Below are 17,732 nucleotides of genomic sequence, written 5' to 3'. Positions count from 1 at the left end.
GTGTTTTTGAGTTTCTCTCTTTGCGTAACTTTTGTAGCGTCTTCCTCAGGTATTACGTGCATAGCTCGCCGTAGTCTACTGGTGTCGCCATCTACCGGTTCGAGCAAAGAACAGAAACCTTACCTCCCTTTCCATCCTTTCACCCCACCCCCATTTAAAAGATAATCACTTTAAATATTTCTTCTACATATATTTAGAAACACATGAGATTGTGTTACGATTTTTTTAAAAAGATTTTATTTATTTGAGAGAAAGAGAGAGAGAAAGAGGAAAGCATAGAGGGAGAGCGAGAGGGAGAAGCCGACTCCCTGCTGAGGGAGAGCCCAAAGCAGGGCTCACTCGATCCCAGGACCTGAGCCGAAGGCAGACGCTTAACCGACTGAGCCACCCAGGCGCCCCTGTGTTATGGTTTTTGCTTCAACCATGAAACATGTTTGAAAGCTGAAGAGAAGGAAAGTCCATTGGGTTTATCCATATTTTTGTCTAATGTTTGTTCATCCTTTCTGACGTTCCAAACCTCCTCCTTATATCATTTCCTTTCTGTTGAAAATCTTTAATTTTTAAAATTTTTTTTATCATTCTTTTAAGGTAGGTCTGCTGGCAGTTAGGTCCGTTCTTTTCCTTCATCTGAGGATGTCTTGATTCTCTTCATTCCGGAAGGATATTTTTGCAGGCTGTAGGATCTGGCTCGTTTTTCTTTCAGCACCTGAGAAATATGCTACCTCCTTCTGGCCTCCACAGCTGTGCTGAGAAACCACTGTCATTCACATTACTTGTCCTCTATAGGCAAGCTAAGGCTCTTCTCCTGCTGGGCTCAGTAATTTTTTGTCTTTCATTTTCAGGAATTTAACTGTAATGGACCTTGGATATAATGTGTGATGGATTTCTTTTGGTTTATCTGGTTTGGGGTGGCTCAGCTTCTCGAATCTGTAGGTTGATGTCGCTTGCCAAATTTGGGAGGTTCTGAGCCATCATTTCCTCGGGTACTGTTTCAGCCCTTCCTCCCCCTCCTTCTGGGACTCCGCTGACACAAAGTTTGATCTTATGTTAGAGTTCTGGGTCCCTGAGACCCTATTCATTTTCTTTGCAGTCTGTTTTCTCTTTCTGTCCAGATTGGGTCGTCTCCATTGTTCTGTCTTCCAGGGGGTGGATTCTGTCTCTTTCCCGTCCATTCTGCTGTCCCTCCACTGAGATTTCGGTTTGGGTTATTGTGTTTTTCAGGAGCATGTCGTTACCGCTGGGCAGTACTGAGCTCCCCCTCGGCCTCCTCTGATACCACTCCAGTGGCGTGTGGGCCACCCTGCTAGCCTGGTGAGGGTGGAAGGCGAGGCCTCTGCTGGCCTCGGGGAGGTGGGGCTCAACCGTTTTTCTGCTGTGTTTGGATGGAGTAAAGCAGTACTGTCTTCACAGCTCTCGGGCCGCCAGGCTGCCTCTCTTCTGGTCCTTTGGCTAGAGCGGGCAGGCTGTCGTTTGGGCTTTGTCTGTGCCATCGGGGTCTCGGCTGGGGCTTTTATTTGTAAAAGAAGAGCAAGAGGAATAGGGAAAAGTATGTCTATTTGATCTTCCTGGAAGCAGAAGTTCCAGTTTACTTTTTTTAAGATTTTATTTATTTGAGAGGGAGAGCACAAGCAGGGGGAGGGGCAGAGGCAGAGGGAGAAGTAGGCTCCCCACTGAGCCCAATGTGGGACTTGATCCCAGGACCCTGGGACCACGACCGGAGCTGAAGGCAGATGCTTAACGGACTGAGCCACCCAGGCGCCTTCCAGTTTACTTTCGATAGCTGTTGTCAAGTTTCGTCCCTTGTTACATGTGATACAAACCTTATTTTCAATTGTTCTTTATTTTTAATTAAAAAAAATTGTTTTAAAAGATTTTATTTATTTATTTGAGAGAGAGACAGCCAGCGAGAGAGGGAACATAAGCAGGGGGAGTGGGAGAGGAAGAAGCAGGCTCCCAGCGGAGGAGCCTGATGTGGGGCTCGATCCCATAACACCAGGATCATGCCCTGAGCTGAAGGCAGATGCTTAACGACTGAACCACCCAGGTGCCCCTAATTTTTAAAAAATTTTAAGAGATTTTATTATTTATTTGACAGAGCACGTGCGTGCACAAGCAGGGGGAGCAGCAGGCAGAGGGAGAAGCAGACTCCCCGCTGAGCAGGGAGCCCAATGTGGGGCTCGATCCCAGGACCCTGGGATCATGACCTGAGCCAAAGGCAGACATTTAACAGACTGAGCCACCCAGGCGCCCCTAATTGTTCTTTTTTTAAATGGTGCATTTGGCTTTGCAGAAATGTTTGATTTTTATTTTTTTATTTTTACTTTTTTTTTTTAAAGATTTTATTTATTTATTTGACAGAGATAGAAACAGCCAGTGAGAGAGGGAACACAGCAGGGGAGTGGGAGAGGAAGAAGCAGGCTCATAGCGGAGGAGCCCAATGCGGGGCTCGATCCCAGAACGCTGGAACCATGCCCTGAGCTGAAGGCAGACGCTTAACCGCTGTGCCACCCAGGCGCCCCGAAATGTTTGATTTTTATATAGTTGACTGTATTAATCTTTTAAAAAATGGATTCAGAGTTTTGTAGCATGCTTGGAAAGAGCTTTCTCATACCAAGATTATGGAAAAAAAAGTCTCCCCATTTTCTTCTAGCTTTGTTGGGATTTTATTTTCCTGCATTTAAGTATGTGAGTCATCTGGTACTTAGTGTGCTGTAAGCAGGCGTAGGAATCTCCCCGTACTGTCCCCAGCCGCGGCCACACAGTTGTCTCAGGTCCATTCACTGGAAAACAAATATTTTGTGATGTTAGGGAAATTCTTCTGTTTGATAAAGGCTTGTTTCAAGTAATGCTCCTAGCAGCCAAGTCCTGAAAGACGGAGTCACAGAGTCGTAGACGCCCTAGCAGTGGCCGGCTCACACTTCTGTGCTCCTTGGCCGTGAGCTGATGACAGCTGGTGCTGTGGGAGCCACAGTTTGAACTGTGGAACATTCTGCAAGTTCTGCCTGTCCCCGTGTGCTGGGAGTCGGGTGGGACCTGCATACCATGTGCGGGGGACACTGGAGGCGGCCGGGGCGGAGAGGGCGTTTTGAGCCGCCGGAAAGTGCACCAGTTTGCACAGTTGCGCTTGCTCCGTCGCCTGTCCCTGCTGCAAGGGTGGTCCGCCTCGGCCTTCAGGGGGCCCGTGCCAGCTCCCTGGCTTCCAGGACCACAGTGTCTGCGGGGAGCTGCTGAGGCCATGGGGGTGCAGAGGGGAGAGAGGAGGGCAGGAGAGGCTCGGGAGGGTCTACCTCACCCTCCAGGCTGAGATGAGAGCAGAAAGCCCGGCCCGGCTCCTGCCGGCTCCCCGCCTCCAGGTCCTGCGGGCGCGTGTGTGTGTGGCATGTTCCGGACGGAGTCGCAGGGACCAGGCAGGCAGAGGCCCTCCGGCTGCGTGTGCCCCACCCGCACCTCCCGCCCGTCTGGCCGCCCCCACCGGCCGGGCGCAGCCCAGCCGCGGCTCCGAGGGGCAGGCTCCGGCGCCCGCAGGCATCAGCCCGTCTCCCCACGTGTCGGGCTCCCCGGGGCGCCGTCAGCGAGTGACGCCGAAGGGACTCTGACGGTGGAATGTGTCCTGGTCCTGTGTCCCAGAGCACCAGTGACACGAATTGTGACCAGACCCTCTCCTGGCTGTAAGGTTTCTGCTGCCTGGGAGAGCGTGCCCAGGCCAGAGAGCACAGCGTGTGAGGATGATGAAGCCCCCAGTCTGGAAAGTGAGGCCCTCGGAGTCCGGGCCTCCCCCTCTCTCCCCAGCGGCAATGCAGTCTGGCCTGAGGAGCCCTAATGGAAGACGCTGGGCTTTGGTCTCTATGAGCTGGCTGGCAAAACCTCTCCCCGCTCTGGGCCTTTTGTCATAAGTACAGTTTGGTGTTGGATTAGATCAGGGATTTTCACTTGTTTTTTCTTAAGATTTTATTCATTTATTGGACAGAGAGAGCACGAGAGAGTGAGAGAGCATAAGCAGGGGGAGCAGCAGGCAGAGGGAGAGGGAGAAGCAGGCTCCCGGCCGAGCAGGGAGCCCCACGTGGGGCTCGATGCCAGGACCCCAGGATCATGACCTGAGCCGAAGGCAGACACTTAGCTGACTGAGCCACCCAGGCGTCCCTGTGATCTTCACTTTTAAATCTCTTGACAAATGGAATATTTCATAAAAACTCATAAGTGTTCAGTGCTGGGGCATCTGGGTGGCTCAGTTGGTTAAGCGTCCGAGTCTTGATTTTGGCTCAGGTCACGATCTCAGGGTCGAGGGAAGGAGCCCTGAGCCCTCTGTCTGGCTTGCGCTCAGCGACGACTGTGCTTGAGATCCTCTCTCCGCTCCCCCTCCACTCTCTAATAAGTCTTTGTAAGTGTTCGGCGCCGGGCAGCTTGGGTGGAGACAGGCATGGGACCAGGGGCTCAGGATGCTTGAGGCCGCTGGCTGATTTCCCAGGCCCTCTGCCGCTGGCCCTTGGGAGGTGTAAGCTTTCTGAGCCTCGGTTCCTTTCTCTGTAGCGGTCACAACCTGAGCGGGCGGAGCTACGAGACGGGCGCTCGGAAGGCGGCTCGCCGGGCTCGGGGCACAGGTGCTGTCAGTGAAGGGGTTACTAGAACTGTTCGTGTCTTTCCAAACCCTCCCCTTGAAATACCAGCCCAGGCCCCAGCCCCTCCTGCCCTGGCCCCCATCCCCCACCCCGGGCGCACCCTGTCCCTCTGCGTGCACACGGGACCGTCCTGTGTGACCTCAGTGTGGCTTTGGGCCGGTAGCTAGTTGAGCCTGTCTCAGACGTAATCATCTCCACAAACAAAGTTCCCTGAGGGGGACACTTTCTGCCACAGCTCTGGGTCCTCCAACACGGCCTTCTGCACAGACACTCGACAAACGTTTGTGGGTCGACAGGCCCGCACAAGGATGCACAGGAGCTGTGGCTGTAACCAGATCGTGGCCCCTGCTTGGGATTCAGAGGAGATGTTCTAGGGAGGGGACGGTGAGTCACAGGGGCCTTGCCACTACGCGGGGTGAGCAGACCGTCGCTGGCAGCTTCCCGCTGGAAGCGCGCCGGACACTGCGGCACCCCCACACTCGGCCCCCACAGTGCGGGACCCCCGTCAACGAGCCAAGCCAGCGTACGGCCCGGGCCTGCACGGCTGCCAGAGAACAGTCCAGAAGCTTTCCAACTCAAAAACTCCCCAAAAGTAAAGCTGGTTTCATGTTGTTTCTCATTTATTAATTCAGTCTGTTCTAAGTTGTACAGTTATGAAAATAACCAAGCCGAAGCTGGAAGCCCGGGAGGATTTACACGCTCTCATGTAGTGAGGTCAGTCCGTGTCGTTGCACAGATTCGCTGTTTGGTACCACAAGATGTTCGTAATTCGGACAAAATCAGACAGATTAACAATTATATGTACAGTAAAATAAAAGGGGAATTCATTCAAGTATCAAAATACAGAGACAAAGATTAAATAACATTTTTATTACAGTTCAGTCCGTTGCCACTCCGTCAGTGACACTTTTGCGAGCTGCTTCTGCCAGACATCCGCAGGCCGGGGCCTCTCCCAGGCAGACCGGGGGCAGACTAGCTTTCTGCGGTCGGAGCGGCGGCAACCACGTTCGCTGCCTGCTCGGCCAGAGGCTTCTCGAGGCGCTCCTGCCGGAATCGGAGGCTAGAGACCCAAGAGGGAGGTGGAGTACACGGAGCCTGGCCGGAGGGGTGCTACGGCTCAGAGCGGCTGGCAAGCAGGAGGGAGGCGAGCGGAGAAGCTGGGCCGGGGAAGGTACTGACTCCCTTGCGAGTCCTGCCTAGAGGGGCCCGCACAGCTCAGAACCCGCAGCCGAACTCAGCGGCAGAAGCAGGCGCTTTTCTGCTCGAAGCCCGTCCTTGAAGTTACACCACCCCTTTCGAAGGGAGAGAGAGAGTACCTGCCCTGGAGGAGAAGTAAAAAGGAAAGAAAGATCCAGTCCCTACCCTTTTCGACTGTTCAGAAATATACCAATCTCAAAAGCAAACCCAGAGCCAGAGCGGACTAGCCAAGGTTTTCCAATACGAAAACACCCTGAATAAATAAAGATATAGCAGCTTCAAGGGGAGGAAACACCTACATGTGATTTAAAAACAGAAAGACGGCTGGAGCAGCTCATCGTAGTGTCTACAGTTTGCTTTTTGGACCGGCCGCCCCCGGGGAGGAGAGGTGCACTTGGCTGAGGCCAGCCCCACGCAGGGGAGGGAAGGGCGCCAGCACCGCAGGCCCGACCGCAACCCCTCCGGCTCCCTGGTCACTTCTCGAGGGCCAGCGGGGGCAGAACATGCGTGGCGGGAGCTGGCGGGAGGCTCACGGGCCTCGGCAGAAGCAGGAAGCGAAGCCAGACTTCAGGCGGTGAGGTCCTTGTTTAGTACCGGAGAGCGGAGGGTTCCCCGGCCTGCTCCAGAGAGGGGGTGCCGCCCCGGGGCCCAGTCTCAAGGCAGCGGGAGCACGGGGCGGTGAGGGTGCCCAAGAGCAGTCTCCGCGCACAGAGCCCGCGGGGAGCATCAATTCACAGCCTCTGCTGGGAAGGAAGTCCCGCTGCAGCCTGGCACGCGGGCTCCGAGCAGCCGGCCCGGGCGGCAGAGTGAGGAACGCCGAACGAGCCACGGGAGGACGGCTCCTCTCTGCCCCCCCCCGGAAGGTCCCGGGCCAGCGGCGGAGCCGGCTGTGCCTCTCGGCCTCACAGGAATCACCCCGTTTGCCTCTACGACCCTCAGGAGCACAGAGCAAGAGTCCGAGTGGACAAGCGAAGCCAGCCAGCAGGAGGCCGTCAGTGGCAGGGGTGCGCCAGGACCCCAGCCTGCCCCAAGGGCCACACTGGGGGAGAACCGAATCGACTGTCACCTCACTTAGCCTTCTCTACACTCGGAGCCAGGGAGAATCCAGCAGCTGAAAGTACAACAGTCAAACCAGTAATTCAGAGAATCAAAGCGAGTCCTAATCACACAGACCTGATTCGACAAATCACAAACTGGCAGGGGGCAGTCTTAGCTGACCGACCCATTAATGCCCAACACAGCTGCTTTTCCTCCTTTCCGACTGAACCCAGGCAGTCTGAGGTCACAGAGAGCGTGGGGCCGGCGCCCGGACCACCACCGGCTCAGGCACCGACGAGCGGCTCGCTCAGCTCCGTCTGGCCCCTGGACCTTCACATGTGGAACCCCAGAAACGGACCGCGAGTCTCTGCTTTTGCCAGGGGCCTCGAGGCTGTGTTCTCACCGCAGAGGCGGTGTCCGGCTCCGGATGGGGACATGAAGTTGTGCAGTTCACAAGGAACGGCAACCGACTTGGCTGGGTTTGAAAGGCAGACTCGAACAAACCCACTCATGCTGCCCCCCGGGCCTGCCTTCCACTCGCCACCGGCGGCTGCCTCCCCTGCGGCCTCCCGGACTGCACCCACATGCCTTCCCGGGGACAGAAGGCCGCGCCCGCCGGCCTCCGCTCCCGTGCCGTCTGTCTGAAGGTTGGCAGTTGAACCTAGAGGTTTGAGCCAAGTCTTAAAAATTCGTTTTATAGAAAATTTTTTTTCTATTAAAAAATGTCTTCTGGACAAGTCACTTCCTGACTCTGGAGTTCTGGTCTCAGCTGCTCGAGGCCTGGAGTGCGGCTCGCTCCGCAAGACCTGGTGGTGGCAGGTCCAGGCCAAGCGGCCCCGAGGAGCCGCTGCGGGCAGAGGCCGGGCCTGGGTCTTCGAAGCTGCAGGTGACACAGTGGCGGCGGCGGTGGCGGCGGGAGCCTGTGCTCCCCACGGCTGTGTTTCCGCAGCACAGTCGGTTCCTCGGTGGCTCAGCTTGGCAGAAGCAAACACAATGGGGGGAGGAGAGGGTTAACCACAGGGGCCTGCACAGGGTGGAGGAAACTGGAAGGAAGCGAGAAGGAAGGTCCCTCACAGCCTCCCCTGAGCGCCACGGCCCACCGCCGCCGGTGGCTCAGCGCGTCTGCTCGGGAAGGCACGAGGACAGGCGGGCCACCCAGCTTTACCGCCTCGGGCTCCGCCCCTACGGAACTGCCGGGAGCTCCCGGCTTCTCTACTGGCTACGCTAGGCTGGCACCACGTCCTGCTGGCGCTGCCGCTTTCCTGTCTCCCGCCAGCGGAGACCGGGGGCTGCTTCCAAGCCTCGGCTCCACGATCCGGTAGCCGGACTGCTTGGAGCGACGGCCCGCACCGCCTGCCCTCGGAGGGGGCCGCCCAGGGCAGGCCCGGGGGGTGGCCGACTATCTCTGACCCCCACACTGTGCAGCAGCGTCAGAAAGCCCCGGGAGGACAAGGGGAGGTGCTCGGTCCGGGTGCCTGTCCGAGAGCGGCTCGGTTCTGTGGGGGAAGAAGGTGCAGCGTGCGTGCAGGGCACAGGCCTCCCTCTCGCTGGGCCCCACGGCAAGGCCTTCCTGCTCGGTGAGCCCGACTCCGGAGCCAGCCTTGTGACTCCCTGGCGAAGACCGGAGGGGCCGCCCGCACACACGCCATCCTGTTCCTCGGAGCGCGAGACTCGGCGGGACCAAGAGCCCCGCCGAGGGAAGCCGGCCTGCGGGAGGCTCAGAGGCGCCGCGCCACGCCGTGGAGTCGGCCGTGTGCCGAGGGCCCTGGGCCCTCACGGAACGCAGCCCGACCCGAGGCGAGCCGCAGCGCTGAGCTCGGGCTCTCCCAGGGCCGAGGCCGGCACCCCGCCGCAGAGGAGAGAGGGACGGGGCCGCCGGGCAGCCGCGGGCGCAGTGCAAGGGGACCCTGGCACCGGGTGGTCACAGTGGTCGGTTGTGTCAGGGAAGGTGCGAAAAGACGGTTCGCTCTGGGCAGCGGCACCCAGCTGCGGCTCAGCATGGCAGACGGGACAGGAGAGCGGACAGGGCCCAGCCCGGTCAGAGGGAGCGGTCACCGGTGCTGTCTGGACCCTGCTTGAAGGCTGCCCACCCCTCAGGACTCACAGCGCCTGCCCGCTGAGGCTTCTTGGGTACGACAGGGCCCCCTGAGCCCTCCTGGTGCCCGCCTCCGAGGCAACTCGCCCCCCTCCCCTGCCAAGCTGTCCTCGCCCAAGGGGGGACGTCACAGTGTCCGGTGGTGCTGGCTACAAGCTGTGAGTGTGGTGTCTAGAGCGGCTGCCCGGGGGAGAGCAGGCCCCCTGGGCTGGGGCCTTGGCGTCCGCAGCCGGAAGGAGAGCGGAGAAGAGCAGAGGTCGGGCGGCAAGGCACAGTGAGACTAGCGGAGACAGGGAGTGAGCGGTTAGAAGATAGTGGTCTCGTACTTGGTGCTGAGGCTCCGCTTGGAGTCTGGTTTAGGGTCCACAACCCAGGAGACGCTGGCATGGGACTGGGCATCTGGGTCCACGTCAGGTGGTTCCAGCTGTCAAGGAAGAAGGGTGAGGGGTCAGAGAGGGAGCGCCGCGCCTGGCCGGGGGGGCGACGGGGCCCAGCGTCCCTTCTTCCTGCCCGGGGCCGTGCTGGCGTCGTGGCAGCATGAGGGACCTGAGAGGAGGCCGTTGTTCTCCTCAGAGAGCAAGCCCCCTGGGGCTGGGGCGCAGAAGGGGCACCGTCCTCGGAGCATCGTGGGAGGACCACCTCTGGGCCTCTTCACGGGTGACTTCTCCCGGGGGTTTCTCAGAGCTGCTCACGTAAAGGAGCCTTGCCCGACCCGAGCATCGTGCTCTAAGCCCCAGACCTGTTCATGGCAGTGAAGAGGGGGGTGCGGGGCTGGGAAACCCCAAGCCTCGGGGCCCTCAGGCAGGGCCCGACCCCAGCGGGCACCCCGGGCCTCTGCAGAGACACACAGAGAAACAGAGAGCTAAAGCACAGACAGGGATGGCAGGAGGGCGGCTCAGGAAAGAATGACACGCAGGCAGAGGGGAGGCGGCCACTAGTGTCTCAGAAAGCTCACGGTCACTTCAGGGAGACTGACACACAGCAGGTGTAAAGACCTTGACTCCAGCACTAACAGACGGCAGCGGTAGGTAAGAAGGACGATGGGTGGTGCAGGTGTGACAGTGACAACAGCGACTATCGGGGGGCGGCGGCACCTGGGGCGCAGAGCAAAGCAGACACAGACACGGGGCGGTGTTACTGGGGGCTCGCTGCGGGCCGGGCCGCGGGGGCGCCTGGCGAGGAAGGGGGCCGAGGCCTGCGGGGGGACAGGAGAGGAACTAGGAACTAACGGCCGGTTCCTGAGGGGCCGGCTGCCTGCGGCCCGAGAAGCCCCTCCCGGTGCCTGCTCCACCCCGAGCCCTCGAAGCCTGGAAGGGGGGGTCTGGGCGACCGGGGCCCACGTACTGCTGACTTCCTCGTGCCAACCCGAGGCTTGGGCACCGGTTTCGAAGATTTCGTTTCGATCGTCTCGGCGGCAGAGGCCCCCAGGGGCCTGGACTTCTGGGCCTGCAGGGCCAGCTGATAGGCCACCTCGAACGCCTGCCCCAGCGTGAGGATGATCTCGTAGGTCAGATTCTGGGAGGACACGGAGCACGAATTCAGCACCGAGACTGAGGAGCCACCTCCCCCGCCCCCCAGCCTCACGGCCCTGAGCACAGATCGGGGCAGGGGTGGGGGCACCTGGACGGCTAACGGGAGTTCAGTCGATTCTGCCAGAACACGTTTTCAAAACACCACTTTGTTCCAAGGTGACTGATTCGTGAGGGAACAATCTGAGTGCCACCCACATTTTGTTTCCTCTGGCACGATGCCCTGGACAGAAACACTAGGGGACCGGGCAGCTCGGCTTCCCCGGGGCCGACGGCCTGGCCGCTGCCCCGTCCCTGCGGTGCTGTTCCTCTCCCAGCCCTCTGTGTGGCCCCCGCGCCCCCGGACCCGCCACAAGTCCGCTCCAGGTCTCCCATGCGGGAGGGCCGGGCTGACTGCCGCAGCTCTGGGTTTCTCAACCACTTCCTGTGAACAGAGCGGCGCCAGTGTTTTTATAGGTTCCTATCTTTTTTAACGTGTCACTGACCAAGTTTCTGAATGTGGTGCCCCCAGCCCCATCTCCCCACAAACCCTGCTCTTTACCGCGTGATTTTACGTAGCCTGTTGATCTTTGGTGTTACAGCAGAAATGACTGTCTGTGGAAAATGGGAGCTCCGGGTCAAACTGCCAGGAACTAGGAGTATGGGGTAGGTGACCCCACAGAACCTTCAAGACAAACCCCACGAAGCTGCTCCCGTTATAGCCTCTCTTCGGCCAAGGAGCCGCGGACAGTGACTTTCTAAGCAAGTGGCAGAGCCAGGAATCTGACACCAGGCCCAGAGCAAGCGCGGATTTCCTGGGGCTGAGAATGCCTGGCCGTCTGTGTTCCAGAAGCCCCAGAGATTTGGGAACTAGCTACTCTCCCCAGGACGGCAGGGATGGGGGTAAGGAGAGGGTCCGGGGCCTTGTCTCAGGGCAGTGGGCCCAGCCAGAGCATGAACGTGGGAGAAGGCAGCCTCCTGTCAGGCAGGCACCGCTGCCCCCCAGAGGAACGCAGCAGGCATTTCAAGGAGATGGCCCCTGGACGGTGGGGAACGGGGTGGTGGGCTGACAGGCGGCCCGGGGGAGGGAGCCCCTGGCTAGAACCGTGGATGAGCCATCCGTTCTCCTCTGTGCTTCAGTCTCGTCACTGACTACAGGGGACCGGCCCGGAGACGCCTGGGTGGCTCAGCCGGTTAAGCGTCGGCCTTTCGCTCAGGCCACGAGCCCCGGGTCCTGGGATGGAGTCCCGCATCAGGTTTCCTGCTCTCTCTCTCCCTCTGCCTCTCCGCCAGCTTGTGCTGTCTCGCTCACTCTCTCAAATGAATAGTAATAAAATAAAAAAAATAAAGGGGACTGGTCTGGGCGGCTGCTGGGGCCCCAGCCTGAACCAAACACGAGCCAGACGCCACCCATGTGCCGGGACAGAACGCGAGGCTGCGGGCCCCTCCGGCGGTGCCCAGCTGCGGGACCCCACCCACCACATCCACCGTGCTGAACACATGGCAATAGTGGTGGCTGGTCTGCAGGTCCTTGGTGATGTAGGCGAAGGTACAGAGGTCCTCTGGGTCCTGGGCCGCACAGGAAATGTTCCGGATCTCGTGCTCCGCAATGACGTTCTGCCGGGGAAAGCAGGGTCTGGAATTCCTGGCCCCAACGCCTGCCTCGGCCCGTATACACCATCACCGCCGCCACCACCTTTCCTTGTCCCAGCCCAGGCTGTCAGCCTAAGGCCGCTACTTCTCTCGTTTGTTTGGTGGGGGTGGGAGCAGTGTCTAACCTCGCCAATGTAGGTTAAGGGTCTCCACCCTTGATGCTAACATCTGACCACTGGCTCTCCAGCCCCTCTGCCCTCCAGGGAGGGGGCAAGGTGGGTGGGGTACCAAGTGCGGGGCGTGGCGGAGTCCTTTGCCACGAAGTGCTCGTGAACAGGTGAGAGGGCTGATGGAACCCATGCTAAGGGAGACCAGGGGCGCCTGTCACCAGGATCAGGACAGGTGGCAGCTGAGAGGCAAGCGCCTGGCCAAGGTACTAGGAATTCAGAGGAATAAAGAGGGCTGGGGACACTCTAGGCAGCTCACAGGGGGTAGGGGCGTGGGGGGGAGAGGGGCCCCCTCCCACCAGCAGTGCTGTGAGAAGCACACCTTGTTGGAGGCATCGATGAACTTGACACCTTTGTACGTGATGGACAGGATGATAGTGGGGATCTTCTTCATGTGCTCGGTGGATTTCTAGAGGAAACAAGGAGTGGGCCTGTGAATGTCTCTTCTCAAGGCCAAGCCCCTCGGATCCCACAGGCCCCAGCCTCCCCCCGACCTTACATAGTGTGGGAGGGCCCAGGGGGCTGCAGCGGGCGCCCCTGTGGTCACCCCCCATCCCTGCCAGTCCCCACCTGCCAGCACACACACAGACAACCTACCCGCATCTTGGCACAGGCGTCCTGTGTGGACTCTGTCCCTCGAAGATCTTTGATCAACATAGAGCCCAGATACTGAGGGAGCAGGCAGTAATCGGGCTTAGGACGTCCTGCGTTATCACGCAGGGCGACCCAACCGATTTGGGACCATAGTCAGACGGTTCCTCTCCTCACTCCCTTCCCCCATCCTGGCTGGGAGGCCCCCCGCCCCCTAGGTGCTGGGGGTGTCCGAGGAGTGGAGAACAGCACTAGAGCCCCGGACCTGGCCAGGAGGGGTGGGCGGCAGGGAGGCTGGCCAGGCTGGGAGGGCAGGGGCAACTCACGTTGGCTTCGTAACCGCAGGACTCGAAGATGAGCTTCTCTGGCTGGTGTTGCCAACTCTGCACTGGGGCGTACGGGGCAGCCAAGCTGGGGGGCCGAAGGGTCAGTCTGGCTTCGCGCTGCTCTTCCTGCAGAACACATGGGCTCACAGGTCTGCCTGCCCACTCTGGAGGAACTCCCGGGCTCCAGCACACCCAAGGGCAAAGAAGCCAGCCATAGGGTTCACGGGCAGGAGCAGAGGGCAGGAGACAAGCCAAGCAGAAGCACGGTGGCAGAGGTGAGGCCTATCCACACCAGAGGAAAGGCGGAGTGGCAGGGACCTAGGCCACCTGAGGGCAGGCTCCATCGGGAAGGCTCTGAGGTGGGGACGGGAAATGACTAAAAGCAGAGAGGGGAAACAAGCACAAAGCCCGAAGGTTGGGGAGCAGGAGTCAGATCCCTGGAAGCCTCATCTCCTAGTCAGGGCCCTGGCTCTGATTCTGGGCTGCCAGGGAGGCCTTTTACAGTGCCCCCTGAGGCAGCAGCAGGGAGGGGGGCAGGAGGCCGTGGAAGTCGGGTGCCAGGTGCCAGGGGCCTGCACTAGGGCACTGGAAGAAAGAATGGGGAGGCGAGAGAAGAGTCTTCCGTTCCCAGCACTGTGCAGAAGTCTGATACAGAGCAATTGAAACGGCTGCACAACAGGCTTTTCAAATCTTGTCAAGTTCATGGCTGGGCCCGTGGAAAGGTGAAGGACATCCCCAGGTGCTGCAGATGGGGCGTGTGAGTCAAGAGAAACAAAGCAGGGAAACTCAAGCTCCCTTTGGCAGGGATGGCACGTGCCTATCTTGTGTCCAGCAGGCCAATGTGGGGGACAAGACACAAAGCCTGGAATCTGTGTGCACGGCAGGAGGCAGGGCAGGAGCCCAGAATGCAAGGCCCCGAGAAGGTGAGCGGGGACTGCAGGCAGGGACCAGCCTAGGGCAAGGGCTGCACAGCAGTCCAGGTCCCAGCAGAGGCTGGGGGTCTAGCAGGGCGGACGGCATGGCGGGATGTGTCTCCCAGACGCACCCGACGCTGGGCTGCAGAAACGCAGCAGGAAGAACGGAGTCTGACTCGGGCTGTGGTTTCGCCGGGCAGGCGGGGTGCGGACTGTGGAGTTAAGGAAGGGAGAAAGCTGCTCCAGGGAACAGACAGGGCAAGCAAGAGAGGGACCAAGAAGTGGCTGAGAGGGGGGCAGAAGCGGGCCGGTGGCCTGAGGGGCTGGAAGGCAGATGCTGTAATCAAAGAGGAGCCGCTGGATCTGAACTTCTGAGCCACACAGGGGCAGGGGAGGCCCTCCCAGGGAGGGGAGAGGCGGTGTCTTCCTCCTGCTGCTCATCCAGACAGCTGGATTTTAGTGGCCTGCTACCCCCCTTCCCCCACCCCAGCTTGCGCCTCAGGGGACACAGGGGCAGTGAAGGGCTCTGGGGACCCCCATTCATAGCTCCCCTCCGGTCCCACCTGGATTCTGAAGCGCTCCGCTCGAGAAGGTGCCACCGGGTCATGAAGACTGTCGTGCCGCCTCCTGCCCGTGTCCCCAGGAGGCAGCAGCAGGTCCGCGGAGCGGCCAGTGCAGGAATCATTCTGGCTCAGTGGGGACGATGTCTGGGAGAGCAAGTCTTGGCACTGTAGTGGGGAGAAATCCAGGTAACACTGGGAACTCCGGTGGCCAGTCCCTGGACTGTGGGTGCCAGCCAGTCCTGGGACAGGTTAGGGCCCAACAGGGGCAGGTGGGTCAGTGAGAACAGACACGAAGCTAAGGACCAACACCAAGCAGGCACCGAATGGATGGCACGCTGGCCCACAAGCCTGCAGGGAACCGGGCCTCGGGGCCCAGCCCAGGTACAGTCAAAGCAACCAAATTCTTCCTGGAGCCAGGAACCCGCGGGGACCCAGTCCTGCGGGCACACTCCCCGGCCCCAGGCCGTAGGGGAATAAGGATGGTGACCGGGCTGGGAAACTGCTTTCATATTCATCAAAGATCAAATCGTCTGTAACAATTCACTGCAGCTCCCTGGGGCACCGGACCAAATCCAAAGCACTTTCTGGAGAAAATACACAGCGCTGCCTGTCGGCACTCTGAGGCCCTGTCTCCTCAGTTTTTGTAACTGAGTGTCAGCGGCGCATTTGCTCCTCAGACTGGGCTGCTGTGTGAGAGGAGGACAGGACGACACCCTCTCCTGTAAACGGGTGGAGGCGCGGGGGTGGGGGACGGGTAGGATGGGCCCTGCTCAGAGCCCAGCGCTTGTCAGGGGCTCAGGCTTGCAGGCTCGGAACAGAGACGGTCCCAGACCTCGGCTCTGCCTGAGTCTAACCTGCAGTCAGGGATTACCCGGCCTGAGCAGCGAAGCATCTGTGAGGTTTTTAAAGTCGCAGCTTCTTGAACCCACCCCGCCACTGGGCTTTTCCTTCAGGAGACCTGGGGAAGGCACAGGTCCTGCGGTGGGTCTCCAGCTTTGTCTGGGGTTCATGTCAGACTGCCCCCCAGGCTCTGCCACCCATGTACAGCCGCTGGGATTCGGGTATTTGTTTTCCTACTTTTTCTGACATTTTACTTTCTACTTAGTCTAAGCTGGACCCTTTATTATAGGAGCCATCGGGCTTCTCAGATGCAGACAGGAGGTACGTAATCGATAAATAAGCAGCCCAAACAACTCCCGCTCTGTGCTCTACTCACAGCCTGGGCCAGGGGGTGGGGGGCAGACTGGCCCCGAACACAAGAGGGGATGGATCGTTCCCGCCTCTACTACAGAGGTCACACTGTTTCCAAACAATGCCTTGAGAATTCTCTTTAATTTCTAGCAATATGAAGAGCACACCTATCCCTTTCCATCCCTCCCCAACTCACTCTCAGCTGGGAAAACCGTGGCGGCTTCTGAGGCGGCTCCTCGTAGGGCCTGTCTGCGAGGGAGGCGATGATGCGCTTGCGATGGCCGAGGAGATGGACCTTCAGGACCTGGACGGGGGCGGCAGGAGGGGTGAGGCCGAGCCTGCGCCCACAGCTCCCCTCCTGCCCCCGGACCGTACTCTCAGGGGCCGGGCCAGGCCTGAGCTCAGCTGCACTCACGTTGACAAGCTCCAGTTCCCAGAGGTTCTTCACAGTGTCAATAGAGCTGTAGCCACTGGACAGGAAGGAATGCACGTAGTCCTGCAGCCCCAGGGAGTCCAGCCAGGAGGGCACTGATGGGGGGCTGTTGCCATCATAGCCCAGAGCTTTCACCTGTGGGGCGAGAACGGGCAGGACTGACATCTCAGCACTCCCAGGACTAAAGCCCAGGAGACCAGGTCCCCTCCCTTCACACATCCCTTTCTACCGCTGCTCTGGTCTAGGCTCCCCCTTCTGCAAGGTGGGGCCACTGGAGCACTCCGGGCCTGGGGAAGACAGCCCTCGTGGGTATGGCTAGATGGGAGGAAGGGTTTACAGAGGGGCTCCCACTGAGCTCTGACAAGGCCACGGGATGGTGTGTTCCTGTGAACTGGGCACTGGCCTCACTGTTGGGACTTGTTCATGCTTCCCAAGCTCTGGGGTGAGTGGAACAAACAAGGGTACACTGGACTTACTAGCAATGGCAGAGTCAAGCGGGAGAGGCTGGGGCTACCAGCTCCTGGCTCCCCAGGGAAAAACTGCCCCTTCTGCTCGCACTCCTCTGCCTCCCTGGGGAAGGCCTGACGTTGGGGTCAGTGCAGCCCGGCCTCGGCTCCTCCGAAGCAGGAAAGACCCCAAGAGGCTCCGGGTGCCAGGTCAAGCCTGTGGGTACCAGCTCCTGGGCTGGGCAGAGGCCTGGAGCCTCCCTCTGGAGCCTAGACTGGGTCCTCAACTGTCCCTAGTCTCCGCTGACTCTCTGGGGCCTCAGGACTTGGAAAGAAAGTAAACAGGTCTCTGTGCTGCCTGCCGGTCCCCCAGGCTGCGGGGCAGACACCTTGCGGTGATCTACACGCCCTGGAGCCAAGCTCCTTCCCTACTCTGGGTCCAGGTGGGGTCAGGGAGAGGGCCCTGGCTGAGGCTAAGGCTGCAGGGCCGTCAGTGGTCACCTTGGGCAGGGACCGTGCCGCCTGGAGCAGCTTCCGCCGGTGCTGGGGGTCACTGATGCCGATCTCCCGCAGGTCTTGCTCTTCCATCACGTTAGAGCCCTGAAAGCGGAAGACATGAACGTGAGCCCCCTCCTGAGCCTCTCGCGGCCGCTCACCGACTTCTTTACCAGAGCCACTGACGGGGACAGAGACCCCGGGCTCCCGGGGGAGGCTGGGCCAGGCCCCGGAGGTCTCGTGTAGGCAGGAGGCTGAGACGAGCCGCAGACAAGTCTGCCCACACAGCCCACTCCCGCCTGAGCGGCTCCCGGGCAAGCTGGGCAGTGTGGCGCTCGGGAACGTGCAGAGGGCAGTGCCGTGGACCAGAGCGGACGGCGCCCGGGGCGCACAGCGTGCCCAGCCCGGCCCGGCTCTGAGTGCACGCGCTTCTCTGGGGGCACGTTCCACACCCTTGGAGATGCGGCACGGGTGGGCTCTCCCAAGGTTCCTCACAGAC

General features: G+C 59.9%; 1 protein-coding gene across 6 annotated transcripts in view; it reads right to left on the bottom strand.

Annotated features, from left to right (window-relative positions):
* Window positions 1–5,216: 5,216 nt before the first annotated feature.
* The window catches only part of ANKS1A (ankyrin repeat and sterile alpha motif domain containing 1A), a 175,380-nt gene continuing 162,864 nt past the window's right edge, over window positions 5,217–17,732 (bottom strand). The window contains exons 15-26 of one of the 6 annotated variants that reach the window (XM_057304803.1): window positions 17,240–17,338; window positions 16,275–16,427; window positions 16,056–16,163; window positions 14,669–14,833; window positions 13,192–13,317; window positions 12,872–12,943; window positions 12,597–12,683; window positions 11,934–12,071; window positions 10,291–10,461; window positions 9,942–10,040; window positions 9,273–9,370; window positions 5,217–7,825 (exon numbers count right to left, since the gene is read on the bottom strand). In XM_057304803.1, coding sequence (XP_057160786.1) covers window positions 7,822–7,825; window positions 9,273–9,370; window positions 9,942–10,040; window positions 10,291–10,461; window positions 11,934–12,071; window positions 12,597–12,683; window positions 12,872–12,943; window positions 13,192–13,317; window positions 14,669–14,833; window positions 16,056–16,163; window positions 16,275–16,427; window positions 17,240–17,338 — 1,320 coding nt within the window. In that variant the 3' untranslated portion in view covers window positions 5,217–7,821. The other 5 variants (XM_044378271.3, XM_057304802.1, XM_057304804.1 and 2 more) reach the window with 5 other exon arrangements.

The sequence above is a fragment of the Ursus arctos genome, unplaced genomic scaffold, assembly GCF_023065955.2.
Source record: "Ursus arctos isolate Adak ecotype North America unplaced genomic scaffold, UrsArc2.0 scaffold_31, whole genome shotgun sequence".
In the NCBI taxonomy this organism is placed as follows: domain Eukaryota; kingdom Metazoa; phylum Chordata; class Mammalia; order Carnivora; family Ursidae; genus Ursus; species Ursus arctos.
This window is presented reverse-complemented; position numbering and strand designations above follow the sequence as displayed.